Below are 23,533 nucleotides of genomic sequence, written 5' to 3'. Positions count from 1 at the left end.
TGACTTGAATCACAGACTGGTTTATTAAATCACAAGTTTTATCAATAGATGAGCATGACATTACATAGTTAGTCACCACTGATATTGATATTGTAATGCTATCATGACGTCACAATGAAACCAGAACACAAAACTTATCTTCTGCAACATTATTACATTAAAATAAAGGACTCGGCTCTGAGGTAAATGTGTCTTTTTGGGTCCAAGAATCTTCAGTCTGTCTCAGAGATCGGTTGACTTTGATTAGTTACACTTTGGTTGCGAAGCAAAAGGCACTTGCAAATCTGATAATATCCAATCATGAAAAATGAATAAGCTGCAGGAAGCAACTACAATGCAGCCACTTTGTATGACATTTGATTGATAGAACATGGTCTTCACAGTCCATCATAACATTCAACACGTATTAAGCACTTGAAGAACATACTTTCTGCATTATAAAATTAGACATGTAAAAATCAGACCGCATGAACTCAAATTATAAAACATAACTATAAAACATTATAGTTATAAGGTATTTTACAATAACCTTTAAGAACATCCTTCCAAAATATCAGCGTTTATAAATATCTGTTCATAACAAATGATAATCTAAATAACATTAAACATGAAAACTAATATAACAGTATGGCTTGCCATATTCTCAGTAGTTTTAAATGTTCTTAAAACTAAAAAACTAAAAACTCAAGATAACTATTTACTGATTCTGTGCTTATGAAAGGACACATTCGTTCAAGACTGAATGAACGAGAATACAAGTTTTCCTTGCATATCAGTTATGACAACTAAAACAATCTGCTTTTCTATTAAAATAACCACCCTGATGTTCCTTTCCAAATTACAGAAAGCTTGATGGGAGGAAAAACCCAGCGGAACATACATTTCACAAACCCTTCCTCGTTTCACATTCATTATAATCAATAAAACATTCTGCACAACATCAAAACCATCAAAAAGCAGAATGAGTCTATTATGAGGAAATAACGACGGCAAGAACGTCACAAACAATTAACAGCTATAATCATGACAAATATTTACATGATTATCCAGTCCGATTTGGCCTCAATCAGTCACATAACTAAGGCATTATTAAGAAGACGGGACAAAATATATGCTACGACAACAAAAAAAAGAGTGCTTGAACATTCACTTCTAGATCCGTCTCAGGAAGTGCACTGTGTCTTTAAGAATTCTGATCCTGGAGTGCCAATCAGCTTGTCTGGCATAAGACACGCCCACTCAATCAGTTCAACTGTGCTCTAATTGGTTCCACAAGCTGTCAATCTATTCAATAGATGTCAATACATTCAATGCCAGTGAATCTTCCTTGCATTTACTGTTAAATATTTCAATCAATGACTCTACAATGATATTGTAGCCGTTGTTTTACCGTACTTCCAAAAGCTTGTGGACGGATGAAGGTTGAGAAGGCCAGATGGATGGATGGATGGATGTCACCCATGTGCGTTACATAAAGCAGTGTTTATGCTGCTGATTCTGAGTGGGCGTCAGAAACAGTTAAATCATGTCTGGAGAAAGCGTTTGAACTGGTTTAATTGGTGATGGGTGTCGCACAACTTGTGGTTTGTGTTGTCACTCTTGGATGGAGTCTGCTGGTCTGAAGCAGTTCAGGACTTCCTGTGAGACAGAAGACACAGGTTACTTTGTTGGTGTCAACACATAAATAATGCTTGTGAGACTCTCGACAACAACTTCTGACTGAAAAACACAATATATATATATATATATATTCCTACCCATTTGTAATTATGTGTGTGTGTATGTTATTTTTTCTTTGTATATTTTTTTTATGTTATATTGCAGGGACAGGCAATTTCTGTGTATATACTGTATATATATATATACTTACATACATACATACATACACACACACACACACACACATACATACACACACACAAACACATATATACATACAAACATATACATACATACATATATATACACATACATACACACATATATATAGTTTCGAGAGATTTATATGATTTATCCATCAGTTTCCACAAAAATTTTCAGCATCACAACTGTAAAGTGATATTTTTGTGGAAACAGTGATACTTTTATTTTTCAGGATTCTTGATGAATTCTATTTTAAATAAATACTGTTCTTTTGAAGTTTCTACTTCAAAAGAACAGTATTTCTTTAAAATAGAATTTTTGTAACATTATAAATTTCTTACTGTCGAATAGTAGTGTATTACGGTTTCCACAAAAATATGAAGCAGCACAACGGTTTTCAACACTGATATTAATCAGAAACATTTCTTGATCAGAAAATCATAATATTATCATGATTTCTGAAGGATCACATGACACTGAAGACTGGAGCACCGGTAATGATACAGCTTTGATCACAGGGATAAATCACATTTTAACATCTAATTAACAGAACCTGGCTCTCGTTCAGTTCCTCGTTCTCCTGCGCCTGAGGGAGTCGAGAGGAGGGTACGGCAGGAATGCTGGTTATCCGGGGCGGGTTGCCGACGCTGAAGAGACGAGGCCGCTTGACTTGATCCTGACTAGACAGTGGCGTAAAGCTATTTCTCCTCAGCAGAGTGGGCGGCAATTCTTGTCTGGTGCTTCCCTGATAACACACACAGTAGGAATTACGTGTGTGGGTGAGACTGTGACAAAGGCATGTTTATAAAGGGATATAATGAGTCAAGGCTTCTCACACCCAAATTTGATCCTTAGAATTAAACGGGCTGTTTCTGCTATTGTACCTCTTAGACTTTTTAATATGTAAATGACATCTGTTGTGATTGGTTAACAGTTTTGCATGACAAATTAAGGTGTTGATGTGCAAATGTGGGCGGTCAAATAATAATGTACTCTATGTACTATAACATCATGACCGTGACAATTTCTGAATTAGACATTTTTTAAGCTTAGTTCCTTCTAGAGTCTCAAAAAAAAAAAAAAAATAATGTCTGGGACATATTACACACAAATCAAAAGAATGAATAAATTATATTTGGGTTGAAGAAAACAAAGATTATTTTCTGTATTATTAAGATGTAAGCACTACTATCAACAACTATCTATGTACAGAATTTAATTTATGCTTATTTTAAATAAATAAATCATTAAATAAATAATTAAATTAAAAATAAATAGCAAAAAAAAAATATATATATATATATATATATATATATATATATATATATATATGCCAATTTTTTATGTATTAACTTTTATTATTGAATTACATTTTTATTAATAGTTATTTTAGTAAAAATAAATCAAATATAAAATAATGCATTGATTTAAATAAACAAATTGTTTATTTAAATCAGTGCATTATTTCATATTTGATAAATTTTTCATGCATATTCATCATATCTATTTTTATTTGTAATTATTATTTCTTATTTAATATGAACAATTAATTTTATTAATAGCTATTTTAACAGAAAAAAGGTAATTGTAAATAATGTGATTTTATTGATTTAAATAAATAAATGAATTAATTCATTAAAGTCCTCATATCCAGACAGTACGGTTTTCCTCTTGACTATAAATCCTCTGGGATTTTACAATAACCTTTAAGAACATCCTTCCAAAATATCAGCGTTTATAAATATCTGTTCATAACAAATGATAATCTAAATAACATTAAACATGAAAACTAATATAACAGTATGGCTTGCCATATTCTCAGTAGTTTTAAATGTTCTTAAAACTAAAAAACTAAAAACTCAAGATAACTATTTACTGATTCTGTGCTTATGAAAGGACACATTCGTTCAAGACTGAATGAACGAGAATACAAGTTTTCCTTGCATATCAGTTATGACAACTAAAACAATCTGCTTTTCTATTAAAATAACCATCCTGATGTTCCTTTCCAAATTACAGAAAGCTTGATGGGAGGAAAAACCCAGCGGAACATACATTTCACAAACCCTTCCTCGTTTCACATTCATTATAATCAATAAAACATTCTGCACAACATCAAAACCATCAAAAAGCAGAATGAGTCTATATGAGGAAATAACGACTGCAAGAACGTCACAAACAATTAACAGCTATAATCATGACAAATATTTACATGATTATCCAGTCCGATTTGGCCTCAATCAGTCACATAACTAAGGCATTATTAAGAAGACGGGACAAAATATATGCTACGACAACAAAAAAAAGAGTGCCTGAACATTCACTTCTAGATCCGTCTCAGGAAGTGCACTGTGTCTTTAAGAATTCTGATCCTGGAGTGCCAATCAGCTTGACTGGCATAAGACACGCCCACTCAATCAGTTCAACTGTGCTCTAATTGGTTCCACAAGCTGTCAATCTATTCAATAGATGTCAATACATTCAATGCCAGTGAATCTTCCTTGCATTTACTGTTAAATATTTCAATCAATGACTCTACAATGATATTAAATAGCAAAAAAAAAATATATATATATATATGCCAATTTTTTATGTATTAACTTTTATTATTGAATTACATTTTTATTAATAGTTATTTTAGTAAAAATAAATCAAATATAAAATAATGCATTGATTTAAATAAACAAATTGTTTATTTAAATCAATGCATTATTTTATATTTGATACATTTTTCATGCATATTCATCATATCTATTTTTATTTGTAATTATTATTTCTTATTTAATATGAACTATTAATTGTATTAATAGCTATTTTAACAGAAAAAAGGTAATTGTAAATAATGTGATTTTATTGATTTAAATAAATAAATGAATGAATTCATTAAAGTCCTCATATCCAGACAGTACGGTTTTCCTCTTATAAATCCTCTGGGTGGATTGGAGAATGTCACAGTATGTCGACATATTACAACCAACTGAGGTCAAATGTTTTTCATGATATCGGCCCATTAAAATCAAATGAAATTAAAGCTCAGACTGAGGGAACTCCCTGTGTCGTCTGTACCGGACACTGCCGCCCGTAATCACACGCTGATCTCATCCACAACCAAGCAATTAAGTAAAGAACAAAAACAAGCCAGAAATACTGAGAGAATCTCAGTGCTGTAGTGACTCTCTCACCGCAGACCTGTGGTGTGTGTGTTTCAGTGGTAAACTCACACCTACAGACTTACACTGCACAAACAGACCACATTTTATGAGCAAACTCTGTGGACAGTCAGCCTTTAGTTCTCCGTTAGAGGAACATGACAAGAGTTCAGGAGGTTATTCTTGCTCGAGGGCTCCTTTCAGTGGCTGATTTACAGAGGCTGTATTTGTGTTGGATAGGCCGCTCGACCATAGATGCATATGATTCTATAAATATCACTGCAAAATAAGCATGCAGAATCATTCACCACAACAAAAAAAAAGAAAAAAATGCAAATGAAATGATGGTAAAAACCAAACGATGTCAACGAAATAAAAATACATTTCCCTGAAGATGAGAAACAGTGTGTGGTAATTAGTAACAGTGTGTGGTTGTTAGTAAGAACAGTGATGCTGCTTCAGCAAACTCCCTAAACATCTGCTAAATCTTATGTTTGCTTACGAGTGGTCTGTCCCGGTGTGTGTTTACAGCTTCTACTTTCAGGTCAAACTTGTCAACTTTACAGCCTGAAACAGGAAAACACAAACAACAATATTATATAAATAAACAGTATTTATATCTCACTTAAATAAATAAAAAATACTATAAAAACATTATATATAAACATGCCAATTTTTAACAGTGTTTCAATTAATATTTAATTAATTTAAATTTAATTACTTGTTATTTTAATTAAACAATTTAAATAAAATAAATAATAATTGAACAGCATTTAAATAAACACATAAATAAAAATAAACACACACACACACACACTTATATATATATATATATATATATAGACACACACTCATACATATTTTTAAGCATTTTTACAATGAAACAATTTAAATCAAATATTTAACATTTAATACAATTTTGAAAAAATAAAAATGTAAAAGTGTTCAAATAAATAAACACAAATTAAAATTAACACACACAAATATATACACATACATACATTTTGTTATTTTTTTTATTATATAATTTATTTAATATATATACATATATATATATAAAAACATTTGTTTCTAGGTCTAGGTGAATGAAAATCAACACATACCATAAGCCACTGGTGTCAGTTTCATGACTGCATGGAGGGGGCACTTCAGATACGGCAAATCATCTGTACAATACAAGCACATTAAAATATGAGGAGATCTGCTGATTTTAAACACATAATTGAGTCAAACATGTCGTGAATGTAAGGGTTTCGCTCAGGGAAAATCCTCAACTTAATCCCGCAGTGTTTGTCACAGGATCACTTCTGTGGAAGCTTGAACACCAGCACTCAGAAACCCACATCCTCGAGTCTCTCATTATCTGATTGAAGTCACAAGAGGCCTGCTATGCTTTGAGTGTGTGTGTGTGTGTGTGTGTGTGTGTGTGTGTGTGTGTGTGTGTGTGTGTGTGTGTGTGTGTGTGTGTGTGTGTGTGTGTGTGTATGTGAGACGCACCAGCACTCTTGTCCAGGAAGTAGGCGAGGAGACAGCGCATGACGGCCTGATGGCAGATGACCAGAACATTGCCTTGTCTCTCCAGCTCCATGATAACCGGCTCCAACCGCTGCACCAGGTCCTGATAGGACTACGGCAAGAGAAGAGGGATATGAAGGGCTTAATTACAGCTGACTCTCCATATTAGACAGGAGAAAGTATTGTAAGATTTAAAACAAACTGCACACATCAGCTTAAAGTTCAGTATCGACACTTCTTTTAGACCTTTAGATGTTTGAGGTCAGTACGATTTTTTTTTTTTTTTTTGAGAAATTAATACTTTTATTCAGCTAGGATGCATTAAATTGATCAAAAGTGACAGTAAAGACATTAATAATGTTGCAAAAGATTCTAATTTTAAATAAATGCTGTTCTATTGCTTTGATCACAGGAATAAATTACATTTTAACCTACTGTACATTCACATAGAAAACAGTTCTTATAAACTGTAATATTTCACAATGTTACTGTATTTCTTTTTCAGCCTTGGGGAACAAAAGAGACTCTTTTAAACATTAAAAAAATCTTACCAGACCCAAACTTTTGAACAGGAAGTGCATAATATTTCAATATATCACTCCTGTGTTGAGTAAAAAGTGGGAGCGAATCATTCTTTTTGTCTGAATAATTAATTTGGTGAATGACAAACAGCATTTAACTGGAAAGGTCATGCATGCATGTCATAATGGTACACTGGGGGAAATGTTCTAGGATTATTCACTCACTCTTTGTAAATTTCACAAAATAATAAAAAAAATGAAACGTGAAATTTTAAGTAGAAAGACTGAAATGGTATTTTCCTGTAAATTCTTCAAAAATAATTTTTACAGTGCACAAACCTCTCCTCCTGGGTATCTGTAATGGTACTTGTCCTGGTCTCTGAGAGAATATTCATCCGGATACGTTTCTTGTATCTTTTCATATGTCATTTCCTCACAAATGCCCTGATACAGGAAAAGAAACATTTAACAAACGGCACAGACATTTCTCCATCATCAACTCAGATCTGTTGCAATAACGTGATTTCGTTTTCACTTTTGCAATTAAAAACTGTGTGTAGCATCCTTATTAAAAGTCTATGTGCGCCCGAAAGCCAAAAATGGCATACGCAAAAAATATTCAGACTTATAAAAGCGTGTGTACGCCAGAACCTGTGCAAAATTCCCTTTATAAATCCCAGTCAGCGGAAGATTGTGTTCACATGCGTCTCCACCCCGAAATAACCATATATGGAGCTTACAACGCTTAGTTTTACTATGCATATCCTCATCTGCATATCCTTTGCATATTCATCCATGTGATACCATGTTTAACGGTACAAGACATTAGGAAAATATGAGATACGTATGTGCCGTCACATTACATTGCTAAAAGTCATTTAGTAGCCAATCCTCACCTTGTTCTTGATTAAATAAATCAAATAGTATAAAATACATTTCAGAGAACGTTTTCTCAATCTTTTCCACTGGCCAAATAGTCATTTTAATTTATTTATATTTTTAAATGGAAACAGATTGGCCTTATAGTGAATTATTGATCATTATTTGCGTGGAAATATTTCCTCAGACCATAAGTTCTGCTATTACCATGCGTACAATCCTCGCTGTAGTTAAAAAAACATTACAGGAAAAGTGTTCAAAAGCATCACATCCACTACAAATATTTCTATTTATTAGAATATAAAAAATGTTGTAACTTCTCAGTAATGATTTCATGTAATTTAAGTGTTTAACTCAAGCGTGCCGCACAAGCCCTCAAAAGTGAAGCCAAAACGTCTCGATCGCCCCCCGGTGACTGGTCCTAGTATAGGTTATAAGTCCCGCCTCCCCTTGTTATTCAGCGGGACGTGAGACCAACTAAATAATTAAATTACACTTCAAATATCTTTTTTCCAAAGGTGGTTTATTTCATTTGCTGTCATTTTTATCACGCTGATGTAAGTTCAAGTGTCCGTTTCAAAAATAAGTTGGCTTTTAGTTAGTTACGTGATGCGGTGGTGTAACGTCATGATTGACAGCTGTGATTGACAGGTTCTCTGAGCGAAGTAGTCACTGAAGCACCAACGGACATTTTTTCGGGATCTTCGGAGGACTGAGGAGATTGTATTTACTATATTTTAACAAGCCTCTTGTCTAACTGCAATCAATTTGTAAAAAAGTGTGCAGAATCCACTCTCCCTCAGTGCATTCTGCGAGAGTGAGGGCGGAGCGTTGATTTCGCGGCTTTACTTCCTGCTCACTACTGCGCAGGTCTGGTCCCGAGATCCCTACTGCGCAGACTCAAGTTCCAATATGTCAGCGCCATATCGGGACTCTGGCGGCTTCAGTTCTCATCAATGGAAGAGAGCGAAGGGGCGTCGTCCATATTTTTTTACAGTCTATGGTTTAACTCCATTATTGAGAATGGTATATTTAATCTTGATGTGTATATCAGATGTAATACATAGTTTAAATCATTCTTTTATTTATTTAAACTGATACTGTGAACATGCACTGTATTTATGATTAGGATTTAAAGTGGTTTTCCTTCATCTGCCGTCAGTCCCTCAGCTCACCATCGGTGTCGCCAAACTGCTCCGTCTACAAAACGTTCGTACGCATGGCTCAGAGTTTGCGTGCATGTGTGCAAATTTTCCAGTCAAGTTTGTTTTTATAAATCACAACTGTGTCGTAACTCTTTCAGGGCCTGTTCTGTGCCACGCAACGGTTATAAACGAGATTTTTATTGCAATCATGACACAGGATTATATAGCCGAATTAGTTTTGGTGTGGTGAATGAGTTAAATATGATACATCTGACTCAAATTGACTAATTGCATGTTCACAGAAAACACCTGTGTTTTATCAGGGTAGATAATGAACAACAGCCCAGTGTTAATATGAAGACCATTAAACTTCTCCAATAAACCCAGCGGTGCGTAACTCACGGCGTCGATCTCGTTGAGTATTTTCCACTGCTCGTACGGGACGCCCAACTCCTCCGCCGTCTGGATGGTGCGTCTGAGCTGACTGGTCCACACCTTCAGGTCTGGGATCTTCTGGCTTTCCAGGAACCCACGCAGGGCTTTGGAAAACTAACACAGAGCGGGAAACACGTTAACAAGCCTCCAAACATTTCTCCCAGAGCATGCTGGGAATCGACACAGGGTGACTACAGGGTAATTGCCTATCAGATGGCATCTGAAATATGTTCATTTTTAATGTTATCGTTATTGGCCTGATTCGAAAATTTGGCAGATATAATAAAGCCGATAAATAATGGATTATTTCCTTCAGCTGAGACGCTTCAGATGTGCACTGTTCACCATGATGATTTTGAATTACTTGAGATATGATTGGAATCATTTCAAAAAGGAAGATACAGTAAAGTGCAACATGTGCAGCACAAGTCTGTCATATACGCTACATAAAATTATAATGAGAACATCATACGGTAATTTACTTTGAGACATGGATCTTAATGGTGAGATTTTTGTTTTTGTAATCAGGCTCTCAAAAATGATATAAAAATTTGGATTTAGATTTATCGGCCAATATATTGGTTATCGGCTTTCAAGTATAAATAATTATCGGTTTCAGCCAAAATCAGTGCGTGCCTATTGACAATTCTTATTTTATTATGGAATATTGCAGATTTTATTATAATAAAAGATTCATCCATATTTTCACTTCGAACGTGCACTGCTCATGTATTTAATTTAACCTCATCTTTTGAAGTTTAATAAATCGCATTCGCCGTATCACAACTCCTGTTTTTCAATCCCCAAATTTTGAACCTCTTAAATGGTATAATTTCATTTTAAGGCTTTTTAACCTCACAATACAGTAATTATCAAATGCACACCTTGTAAATAGCTCTCAGGTTTGATGCATAACAAAACAAGCATGCTTTAAGCGAGCTGTATTCCACTCATCCATCCGTGTGGTGATTGAAAGGAATACCTCTTTTCCTCTGGAGGAGAGCTCAGAGTCTCCGCCGATGCAGCACTGGACGTTGTGTTGGCTCTCGCCGTGCCGGCAGAGGTAGATGGAGTGTTTCTGAACGTGAATATTCATCAGGTAGTAGACGATCTTACTCTGGATATAATCCTGAACTCGGTTCACCAGGAAACGCTGGCCGACGTTAATCACCTGGATGAAGGACAGGTCCCTGAAACAGCCAGAGAAGGATCCGTTAAACCCCCCCATAATGTGCAAACTGTTAAATACGTGGTTGTTTGTGGCCTAATGATTTAGGGATTTACACAGAAAGAGAGTTACTATAATCACAGTTATGTCTTCTTATTGTCCACAGTTTCTGCATTTAATTATCTACAAGACGAGCCGAATGAAAAACAATCAATGTTATATAATCTTAAGATCAACGGTTACACTTTAAGGTGTCATTGTTACAGTAATTATATATGCAAGTACTGAGTAATATTAAGCAACTACACTAGTTCTTATAGTACTTACATAGTACTTACTATAGGGTTACGGTAGGATTGGGATTTGGTTAAGGGTTAGTTGCATGTAATTATGCATAATTTACTTAAGTACAGTAAGTACATGTAACATATGTAACAAGGACACTGTAAAATAAAGTGTTACCAGATCAACTTGTACTTAATTAGCTTATCTTAACAACAATCCCTTCTCTTGTTTATAAAGTAGCCTATTCATGTTTATGAGCAATCTGTACACTACAATTAATAAAAGAGTAGAGAAATCGATATGTTGTTTAGTTAAAAATAGGTTCTACTATTGATTAATTCATTTGTAAGTCATGGATATAAGCTTCTGCTACAGTAACTCTATAAACACAAAAAATGAATAATCAATAGAAATAAAAATCTATAAAAAATAGCAGAGTCCAGACCACAACTATAACGAGGAACGATATCACTGGAATCACTTTCTCAAAGATTTCTCCCACTAATGAACGATAAAAACATCGACAGCCAATCAGAATCCATCCTGCTGTAACAAGCTCGAGCATTTAAATTGACAGACGACAAAACTGCAGTGCGCGCTTAGAATAAACATGATCGTAATTATCATTATAGTTATCGCTATAGTTATCATTATCGTTCTTGGTGTGAACAGGCCTTTAAATTGAATTATATGATTACAGTGCTCTCTGTAAATCTGCTGGCAAAAATGCTATGGAAGATACAGATAATAGATACACTTCAACTCATTTCATTTCCGCTAAATGCCGGGGGCAACACTTCTACATTTTCCATAAAAAAAATTGTGTTATGTTACTATTAAATGTAATATTATAGATAGATATATAGATAGATAGATAGATAGGGGTGTGTGCAGAGCCGTCGCATAGACTGTGCGAACTGTGCAACCGCACAGGGCCTCGCGCCACTAGGGGGCCTCGCAATCCTGCTGTTTTTTTGTTTTTTGTTGTTTTTTTACATATTTTTTTGTTGTTGTCCCCACCACTTTTTAAAACATCTCGCGGCACGAATATAACAATTCTACAAATAAAACATCTCCAGTTAACTGGCAGAGCATTCATTTCGTTCGTTTTTTAAATAAAAGATGATCTAGCGCTGAAATGTTTTTTTAAATCAAGTGATCAAAGTGCTCGTTGCCGCTGCGATCAGTGGGCGGATACAGTGTTTTCTCGTGTGGCTCGCGCACACACCGCACTAACTTCACTCGGACGCACGCTTCAATCCGTTGCGAATACTGTCTTCGTTCTGGTGAAATCACCAAACATAATGCACACAAATGTGTCCCTGCTTGATATACAATCACTGATGAACATAATCGGTTTTGATGAGGGAAAAAACTATACAATAAAAAAATACTATCCGAGGGCGGGCTAGAACCGAAAACCTCTGACACGATAGGCGAAAGTTCTTCCACTGGACCATACACGTTTTGACATAGGCGGATCTATGTATATATTCACATGAAAATTCTCGAGCTGACTTGATGTAAAGCCGCTCGTTGCACATTTGATTTTTTTCCCTCTGAAATAAATAGCAAAAAGTCATAGCTGACTCTGAGACTATGTGCATGATTATGCTGTATTATTTTACTTGATAAAAACGTATTGCAGCGAGGTTATGCGTGCAATAGAACTAGAACAGCTACGTCCGTGTGTCATGCGCAATTGAGCATCCACATCAAAGAGCAGGGCCTCGCATTTCAAGTTCGCACAGGGCCTCGCACCCCACCTGCGACGGAACTGGGTGTGTGTGTGTGTGTGTGTGTGTGTGTATGTATATATACACATATATATACATACATACATACATACATATGTACATGCATACGTACATACATACATATAAATAATATTACATTTAACAGTAGTTTAATTTAAATACAACTAAAATAACACTGGTGATTAAAACCGAATTCAATATTTTTTTTTTTTTTACAATGTAGCTTACAATAGTTAAATCTCAGGAATAAATGGCTGTAGGTTGTAAATTGAATTTAACAGTTTTCAAGATGCTGGATTTAAAGGCATGGTTCAAAATTCTGTCATCATTTACTTCAAGATGTTCTAAACCTGCATTCATTTATGTCTTCTGCTGAACACAAAAGAAGATATTTTGGAGAATATGAGTAATCAAACAGTTGAAGGGACCCATTGACTTCCATAGTATATAAAAAAAATATATATAAAAAATACAGGTTTGGAACAACTTGAGGATGAGCAAATGACAAAATGTCTGTGTGAACTGCCCCTTTAAGCACTTTTACAGCAGAGAATAAAAGATAACCCAACATGTGTGAAGGCAAGGACAGATTTAATGGCCGTGGCTCTGTCTGTAAGCTCTACAGAGAGGTTGAACTTTTCCAGCAAGATTATCTCACGATAAAGCCAAAAGCAGCGACTGAGGAATTACAGAAATGCTTCTGACCGTCCAAACAATCCTTACAGGTTTTTCAAAGATTCTAGGTTGAGATTTGAAAAGCCACATAATGTGAACGTAACCTATTCTACTAGAAGGTATTTACGGTGTATTTATGATATATTATTATGATCATTAAACAAAACCACACGCTTACAAATGAACAAAGTAAACTCAGCAGACTTTACTGAATCTGCACTGCTCTCTGCTGGAGGCTTTCTGACATGACAACAGAAAAGCTAAAGGGTTAGTTCACCCAAAAATGAATATTCTGTCAGTAATTACTCACCCTCATGTTGTTCCAACCCCGCAATACTTTCATACATCTTCAGAACACAAATTAAGATATTTTTGATGAAATCTGAGAGCTGTCTCACTCCTCCATAGGCTGCTAGGTAATTGCATCTACCATCCCAGAAAGTTAGTAAAGACAATGTTAAAATAGTCCAAGTGACTACAGTGGCTCAACCTTAAGTAATACTTTTTGTGCGCAAAAATAAATAAAAATAACGACTTTATTCAACTCTTCATTTTCTTCTGTGTGTTTCTCTGAGTGAGTTGACGTGGTGTAACAGCGCAGCGCTTCTGGGTTGTACGTCAGAACGGAGGCTCACTATTGGCCGACGCTGGTCATGTGTGTGATGCGTGTGAAGCTGGCCAATAGTGAGCCTCTGACGTACAACCAGAAGCGCTGCGCTGTTACACTACGTCAACTCACTCAGAGAAACACAGAAGAAAACGAAGAGTTGAATAAAGTCATTATTTTTGTTTGTTTTTCGCACAAAAATCTCATCGCTTGATAAACTTAAGGTTGAGCTACTGTAGTCACTTGGACTATTTTAACGATGTCTTTACTAACTTTTCTGGGATGGCAGATATCGATTGCCTATGGAGGAGTGAGACAGCTCTCAGATTTCATCAGAAATATCTTAATTTGTGTTCTGAAGATGAACGAAAGTCTTACAGGGTTGGAACAACATGAGGGAGAGTAATTACTGACAAAGTTTCATTTTTGGGTGAACTAACCCTTTAAAGACACAGATGAAAAGCTGAAATTGAATATTATCATATAGTTTCCCAAAAAAACTGTAAAATACAAAGAGAAACGAATTTATTTCATTAAAAAAATAAAGAAAAAGAAAAAAAAACAGTTGCCCAAAGGAAAAGTCTCCTTCAAGATCAATCAGCTTCTAGATTATGTTTAATAAATGGATTGAAAGATACTTATAAAAAAACAAAACAATTAAAGTGTTAGTTACTTGTCATGTTCATCTGGATCTAACGGCTGATATGTGACTTTGTAGCACTCGATTCTCTTCAGGAAATCCTCCATCACTTTCTCTCTGTGTCTCTCAGGATAATCCGGACTGGAAACCTTCACATCCTGATCCAGAATTGCACTGATATTAACTTCTATCAGCATCAAGATCATAGCCCATGTATAATTTACATAAATACATAATGGAATGGTTGCATGTTACTTTTAATTTGTCCATTTTTAATCAATAACAATAATTTGAAATGATCTTTCAGTGTGATAAATAAATAAATATAGTTTTTTTTAAATGTACAAATATTTCCATATAGTCTCAATTAATATGAGTGCATAAAAGCTGCATAATTATAATGAAACATTTCATGTCATCTACCTTTAACAACATCTTATGATGTAACAGCAGTGATAAGCAGATGGAATTTAAAGGGATGGTTCGGAGTAAAATCAACCTAGGCTTCCTTTGCACCATGACCTCGAGCCAAACACCCATTTTACTCCGAACCATCCCTTTAATTGCAGAATATGAATATTTTCAGCCTCGACACTCACCAGTATGTTGGCAGCAATGACTTCTGGGTCGTCACAGAGAGACTCGACAAAAAACACCTGGAAACAAAAGCCCAAATAAATCACAACAAAGAGTGTCTCAACGTTTCTATACATGATCTCTGCATGTTCTGTTTCTCCAGAGTAACCCGACGACTGCAACATTTCACACAACTGATAATATTTCAGCAAGCGACTGATATTCACCTTATATGCGTTCTCCTGCGCAAAACTCAGGATGAGGTTACGTCTCTCTCGCGTTGTGTTTGTGGCATCAAAAACCTGCCAGAGACAAATGCTGCATAAGACACCATCACATCACACAATACAGGATAAATCAATCATAATGGAAATATTAGAGCTAATCGTTTATGATTCAACTGCAATTAGAATAACAGAAAATAGTTATTGTATTAATTGTAATGAGATTGATTTATATGCTCTTTTTGCAGGTGTAGGTACAGATGCAGGGATGGAATATTGTCCAAAAATGACAGCAAATATTTGAAATATCATGCATTTCTGATGAAAATGTGATAGCAGAACATCTCAAATTGAAAACCTTCGAAATTTAACTTCATGCATCCATTACAAATCAGCAAAACACCATCTGAATAAAAGAGACATGCATGATGATCTAATGATGTTAATCATTTTGGTATTATTTATATACTATTGTAGCATATATTCATCATTTGATAAAGTTTTTCATTTAATATTTATATTATTTTAGCTTTATTTCAATAGATTTTTGTTAACTTTACTTAAAGCCCTTCTGTATAATGCATTATAAAGGTATTCATAGTGTACATTATAATGCTTTTCATTAATAATTGTAACCAAAGTTAAAATGCATTTTCAGTTATTTGCATTTTAATGCATTATACTATCTAAAGGTGTGTTCAATAATTAGACGTATTATAACTGTGGTTACAGTTATTCATAAGACCATACGATGCATTATAAGGTGCATTACAAGGCATAATTAATGCATTAAAAATACTTTTAGAATGCATTATATAAAAAGGTTTTAAATAAAGTGTTAAAGTTTTTAATAGTTTTATTTGAGGTTAACAATAACAAGACTGATCTGATGCCACTATAAACTCTGAAACAACTGCATATTTATGCAACACAAAACAATACATGCGAATAATATTTGATGTAATAGATGGAGAAATTCTGGTTTGAGTGTGTAAACGTGTTCAGAGAGCAGAACTCACAGCGATCTGCCCTCCCTCCTCGCTCAGGTACGACTTCACATCCTCCAGAGCCACGATGGCACACTGTCTGAGAGACAAACACAGCGTCACACCACAAACACAAATCATTTAACGAGGATCTATTGTGCTTTTTCACATGTTCAACTTTCTTTAGTGTGTAATGTTGCTGTTTGAGCATGAAAAAGCTCTGCAAAGTGATAAAGTTATTCTCTATATCAGTGTCACTGTTTCTGAACTCCCTGAAACGCCTCCATTGCATTTTTTTTAATAAAAAAATAAAATTAAAATAAAAAATAGAAAATGGTTGTTTTTTCCAATTCAATTAATGAGACATGCTTTTTGATTATTAAAATTTAATTAAATCCTTAAAATAGAGTCCAGAAAACAGAATTTGGTAAAAAAAATAAAATAATGGAATATGAGAAAAAAAAAATTTCATATGGCCCTAAACATTACATTTTTGTAAATCTTTAAATAAATGATTGTTAAATTGTATACGTTTCATGGTTTCAATTAATTAGACATACTTTTTGATTATTAAATATTTTAATTTAACTATTAAAATGGAGTCAAAAAAAATGTAACCAAAAAAAAAAAAAAAAGGAACCCAGAAAAATTTAAACAGATTTTGGAAAAAAAAACTAAACGGATTTCATAGGGCCCTATAAACATGCTCACAGTCAAATATATGAAAAAAAAAAAAAAAATGAAAACCTATTCTAGCTGGGCTTAAAAACAAAATCACGACTTTATAAAAGGCACCACAAACATGTAATAGGTCCACAAACATAGCTTGATGTGAATATTACAATAAAGTCACATAAGGAAACTCAGAACTTCCTCCCCTGAACATTCCCTGACTGAAACGGCTTCAGGGAGTCACTCTGCTGTAGAAACATCCTCTCGTGTTTAAACCGTACACAGAACGCTGTGGAAATACTTACTTCCTGATTTTCATGGCCTCTTCATTGTCATGACGGAAGAAGTCGTAAGACTTGTACGACTGGACGGCCTCGCGTCTGTAAACGCCCAGGTTAAAAACTGACAGAAACACACAACTGTTACGAACACACAACTGTTACGAACACACAACTGTTACGAACACAAGCCAGTCTTTTGGGAAACTTCAACGTAAAGACCCGTTCACACTAAGAACGATTGCTATAATCTGTTTATCCTAAGCACAGTTTTGTCGTCTGTCACTTTAAATACTCGAGCTTGTTACGGCAGGATGGATTCTGATTGGCTGTCAATGTTTTTATCGTTCATTTGTGAACGTGATTCCAGTTCCTCTGTGACGTTATAGTTGTGGTCTGGACTCTGCTATTCTTTTACATATAGAACGATTTTTATAAAACTGTATCTTTATCATTATAGTTGTCGTCCTTGGTGTGAACGGGCCATGAAGCTAGTATGATATTTAATAGCAGTACGAATGTTAGAAATGTTAAACCCACATCTTTTGAACAACACATTTTCATGACGTCATTATTAAGTCTGGATTAAGAGTCATTTCAAACTGTATGAATATTGTAGAGGTGAAAAAAAAAAAAAACCTTAAATGACAATGTTAAAATTCCCTGATATATTTTCCCTTAGTTTTACACGACAGTTGGAATCCTGTAATAATCATAATTTACTTCTTTTTTTTTTAATGTATTTTAATTCATTTCTTGTTCAATTTAAGAAATCATTTTGGTGTATCAACCCCAGGAATAACGATATTTCGCTGGCAGAATCAGTACAGATAGAAGTATGCTGGACTGAAGTTGAATAAGCAGCGCCACTGAAAAGCGGTCTGGCCTGTAAAGTCACACACTCACACACACACACACACACACACACACACACACACTCACCTTTCGTGGGAACCCCGATCCAGTTGAGGTAGCGCGTCAGCTTCTTAGATATGTAGGTCTTTCCTCTGGCGGGAAGGCCGATCAGCACGATCACGGTGGGCGAGTTGGTCATGTATGAAGCCCATGCTATGACACCAAACAAACACACAATGTTCTTCTCAGACTCAAGAGCAGCACAAACCAGTATAACGCCATCAGATAACACCATATTTATACTCATAACAGTCCGACACACTTCAGATTTGTCAGAGTTTCTCCGCTGGTGGAAATCAGTGAGGATTTCACCGGGACCGGAGGCACTGCGCTTCCATGCCGCTCAAGTTATTGACATTATTGCATAACCTTGTCAATTATGCATTAATGTAGCTTGAGGCTTCTTGCATTAATGGAATCACGTGTTTCTGAGAATGAAACAGCAACAATGAATTTCCATTTCCAACTCAGTGTTTATCTCTTGTTTTCTGGTTTCTAGAAGCATTCTTAAATCAAGATGCATTTACTTGAGAAGCAAAATGTCCTAAGATATAAAATTCTGATAAAATTGTTATACTTTATTTTAAGGTGTCATTGTCACAGTGTCATTATATATTTAAGTACTGAGTAATAATAAGCAACTACATGTACTTACTATAGGGTTATAGGGTAGGATTATGATTTGGTTGAGGGTTAGTTGCATGTAATTATGCATAATTTACTGTTATTACTATGGTAAGTACATGTTTACTTGTAACAAGGACATTGTAAAATAAAGTGTTACCAATTTTTTTATGATGTAGGTTTAACAGGATAAAATGTCTGCCAATGGGGAAAGAAAATAAGCTTGTTTTCCCTTTGAATTACATTATTTTTCTCTTGTTTTAAAGGGATACTCCACTTTAAAATGAAAATTCTGTCATCATATACTCACCCTCATGTTGTTTCAATCCTTTATGAATTTCTTTCATCTGCTGAACAGAAAGGAAGATATTTAGAAGAATATCAGTAACCAGACAGTTTCTGGTCTCATTGACTTCCATAGTATATTTCTTTCCTACTATGGAAGTCAATGAGACCAGAAACTGTCTGGTTACTGTCATTCTTCTAAATATCTTCCTTTCTGTTCAGCAGATGAAAGAAATTCATAAAGGATTGAAACAACATGAGGGAGAGTATATGATGACAGAATTTTCATTTTAAAGTGGAGTATCCCTTTAAGCATAAAAACATTTTTCATGAAACAAGATTTAAATTCTTGTCATTTTCAGTTTGGGGGAAAGTTACTTTTAAAAGTAAGGCATCACAATGTTGCATTGCTTCCTATAAACGCAACTAATTGCATTACTTAGTAACTTTTTATGTGAAGTAATGCATCACATAACTTGTCTCCTCTGGGCTGGGCTTGCTCGTTTGTTTTTTAGTAACAAAAAAAAAGTTATTCTGTTTTTGGCAAAAGTAAAGGCCCTTTCACGCCAACAGTGAAATAAATAAGCCTCAGGCTGAAGGAAAGGCAAATTCATTACATTGTCTGGACCATAAGAAACTAATTGAATAGATATTTTTGATATTGTATTCGTATGTTATGCTATGACATCTCTAGAGGACACCAGGACCCATTTATTGAGAAAATTAAGACATGAATCGACTATTTTATTTTTTTAATTCACAAATAATGTATTAGGTTTCAATCTTTTTTTTTAATCAAAACTTTGTATAAAGATGATTCTCAACTATGTTATGAAAGATTTAACAGAATCATTTGATAAACCATTTTACTTTATGCAATATGCGTGTAAACATGGCCATTCCCATTCAATGCAATGTATCTAAATTGCAAATGAATGTGTTCTTGGAGCAACATGTAATGAAAAAAAGTCTAATAATGGGAGTAATAATTTGGAATATTTTCATAATAATATCTAATATGTCATAGGAATATTGATAGATCATTTCTTTCCCCATTCACTTGTTGTGTCTCCCAGAATGCCTGATAAACATGATTTGAGTCCTCATGTCTCTGCAGTGTTGGTCATGTATGAAATCAATGCCCTGTTTCTTAAAGGGATACTTCACCGATTAGCATTAAGCTTTGTATCAGTAGAAACCCGGTAGTATTTTTGAATGGCCGTGCTTCCCTCCCTCATGTCCCCCTGAGACGAGAGATTTCTGTATTGTGTGTCTGTAAAAAAACCTCTGATGACACAAAAATCATCATTTAGCGTCATGATCATCGGAGGCTTGTTTGTCCAGAGGCGAGAGACTACAGCCAGTAGGAGGAGCTCGTTCCGCATGTCTTCAACCCGCCCATAGGGGGATCTCACGATAAAACAGCGTATTTTCAGTTTCGAGTCGACTAGTAGCCTAGCTGTATCATTTCTTCCGATACTGCCCTCTGTAACCGGTAGGCGTGGCTTGGGAGTGGCCTCGTCGGGCAGCGAAGCAAGTGCATTCTGGGAGTCGTTGTCTTTTATCCACATGAGCCAAAAATACATTTTCTGGCTTTTCTCAGTCTAGAAGGCACCAACTTCTAAAATAATTTCACATTTCTACTACATAAATGACCCAATTTAAATACACATTCATCTTTCCAGCGGTGAAATATCCCTTTAACAGAATTTCGGTCAGTCATATTCTGTCATCTGATCATTACAAACCATTATCATATTTCCATAAGAGTGCTACATTTGATCATTCAGTCATTTTAAAGTCCAAGGAGAGGGAGTTGATACCAAACATTTGGTATCTCTGCAAAGCCCTGAATGTGCTCTTTACAGGACATCCAGATTTAAAACTGTGGCACGTATGTCGTCAGAGAAATTCTCTAAAATATAACAGAGGACAAAACTCTATTGCTGGGTCTCAGGAGGATAGGTTTACTAAGGTGTTCGGGATGATCAACTAGGGTGTTGCTATGATGTTCTGGGTTGTTGTTAGGTGGTTGCTCTCTTTGATATTCTTTACTATTCATCAGTATATTACTCCACAGAAACACGACCCGACATGCCATCCAATGGGGTTTACATTCCATAAAAACACTGTCTGGACCCAGAGCTCAAATTCCAAATTGATTTAGATTCTCTTTCAGCTTGAACGAACATGTTAAAGCTCAACTCTCTGCTCTGCGTTTGAATGACAGACTTACCTTTAGTCAATCATTTTATCACTTAAACTCATCTTTGATCACCAAAATGACATATTTAAACGTGTTTGCCTTAGAATAGCTTGAATGTAACTCTACACCCTTGCCTCATTTAGTATACGCGGTTCTATGAATATGCAAATGAGCCCCGCCTCCACTCACTCACTCAGCTCAGAGATCCACTCGTTGACGATCACACATTGATCTGATTGGTTACAAGGTAGTTTGAGACGTCTGAAACACCAGCGATTTCAAACCGCGTTTTTGGTTCACTGCAGTTTTAAGGAGAAAATACTCAGCAATGGTGTTGACATGAATTTGCACATGGTTTGTCTTAAAGCATATGAATAAAACCACATAGCATATGACATTACCACATCTAAACAACATTAAAGGGGTCATATAATGCCATTTTTGTACAAGCTAATATGATTCTTTAGGGTCTAAATTAAAAGTTTGTAATATACTTAAATTAAAAATTCTCATTAGTATTGTAAGAAAACACTCATTTTACCTGGTCAAAAACAGCTCTGTTTTCAGCACGCCATTTAAGTGCATGTGTCTTTAAATGATAATGAGCTTTGCTCACCCCGCCCCTCTGTTCTGTGCGTACACCGATTGTAACACAATAACACAATAACCATAACGCGTTGTTCATTATAAACGTGTGATTATGAATTATATTGAGAACGTCGTACATAGAAAACACGCCGTAATGTACCCTGAGTGTAAACCTTAGCCGCATTCATCGTGAAGCGTGCAGCAAGCGATTTGCAAAGATTAATATAAAGGTTAATAAAACGTTACACTCACTTCTACTTCTGGAGGTGCAGCAGGAACACGAATAGTTGGTACCGATCCTTTTTTCAGGAGCAGCTTCTTAGCAAAACCAGTTTTATACTGACCTCGTTTGTAAAGCAGTCTGGTGTGAGAAATGATTCGCGCAAACATGAAAGCATTGACGTTGATCGTGGGGAATATTCCCTTTGAAAACAAACTCAGCCACTGCGTCTTCAGCGGTTCGGATTTAGGAACATCAAAATGACTGCTGTGTTCCTTATTACACCCAAGAACAGAGCACCACAATCGCTTAGAACGCCATTCTGCTCATTGACAGTGCGCCAGCGTATCAACAATGACCGCGCCGGTCCGCCGAACATGGGTCTGTGTTGAAACGCTGCTTCCAATCAACAATCGTGGGAGGGGCGTCCGATCTTGTGACGTCACAAAATCGAACGGCTCAATTTGAGACGGGAAAACATATAAGGAGATTAAAAAAAAAACACTGGATGGATTTTTATCATTTTATGATGGTTGTGTACAGGCACTGCCAACACACATTTCAGTACAATCAACTTGTAAAAGTGAATGTACCATCATATGACCCCTTTAAAAACTGGATTTTCACCACAGGGGGACTTTAAACTACAGCTCGTTTTGAAGTGCAGATAAGGGCTCTTTGCACACTATACAGGGATAGAAATTATGTTTTTACAGAAAAAATACATTCATAACCACATCAATACACTCTAAATGAGCCATTTAATAAGAATGTATAATTCAAAACAGCAAATTCAAAAAAGCATACCTTATAGCATCTAATAATTGGGTAGTGACCAAAAGGTTACCAGTTTGAATCCCCACAAAGGTTGATCCACCATTGAGACACATGGTACTAAAATTAGCACAAATAATAATAATAATAACTCACAGCATTTCTTCTCATTGACTCTGGGCTCCGCCTTCTTGCTGTCATTCGAACTGTCCATGACTTTGATATGCAGCTTGACGGACAGGTGTGAGGGTCAGCACAGGTGATCAGAGATCAGTCTACCTGCGCAGGTATCACGCAACTCAAGATAAGATCATTAATGGCCTGGTATCATTCCACATATCCTGCTTTATTAGTCTCCGAGAGTTATTAAAAACCAAAGCTGCTTTTACTAACCCTGCATCGGAGAGAACTCAAACGCACGGCACATTTTCCATTCAAACTCAGCTAAAAAAAAAAATCCTTTAAGAGCTCTGGAAAAGAGAGGATTTGATGTGACCGCTGCGATTCAGGAAGTGTGTTTGTGTGTCTGTTGGAGCTGCCCACGGT

General features: G+C 35.4%; 1 protein-coding gene across 1 annotated transcript; it reads right to left on the bottom strand.

The window, feature by feature from the left end:
- Nucleotides 1-23,533, bottom strand: pfkfb2a (6-phosphofructo-2-kinase/fructose-2,6-biphosphatase 2a). Its single transcript, XM_084427417.1, has 15 exons — nucleotides 23,144-23,533; nucleotides 18,318-18,443; nucleotides 17,403-17,499; nucleotides 16,459-16,525; nucleotides 15,443-15,517; nucleotides 15,239-15,295; nucleotides 14,673-14,797; nucleotides 10,490-10,697; nucleotides 9,475-9,621; nucleotides 7,388-7,492; nucleotides 6,510-6,639; nucleotides 6,116-6,178; nucleotides 5,515-5,579; nucleotides 2,417-2,608; nucleotides 1-1,638 (listed from the first exon to the last, which is right to left on the bottom strand). Exons 1-15 carry the CDS (start codon nucleotides 23,199-23,201, stop codon nucleotides 1,594-1,596), a joined length of 1,560 nt encoding a protein of 519 aa, XP_084283543.1. The 5' UTR covers nucleotides 23,202-23,533; the 3' UTR covers nucleotides 1-1,593.

This window comes from Rutilus rutilus, assembly GCF_951802725.1.
Source record: "Rutilus rutilus genome assembly, chromosome: 13".
NCBI classification, from domain to species: Eukaryota; Metazoa; Chordata; class Actinopteri; order Cypriniformes; family Leuciscidae; genus Rutilus; species Rutilus rutilus.
The sequence above is the reverse complement of the archived record's forward strand: the minus strand, read 5'-3'. Positions and strand labels throughout refer to the sequence as shown.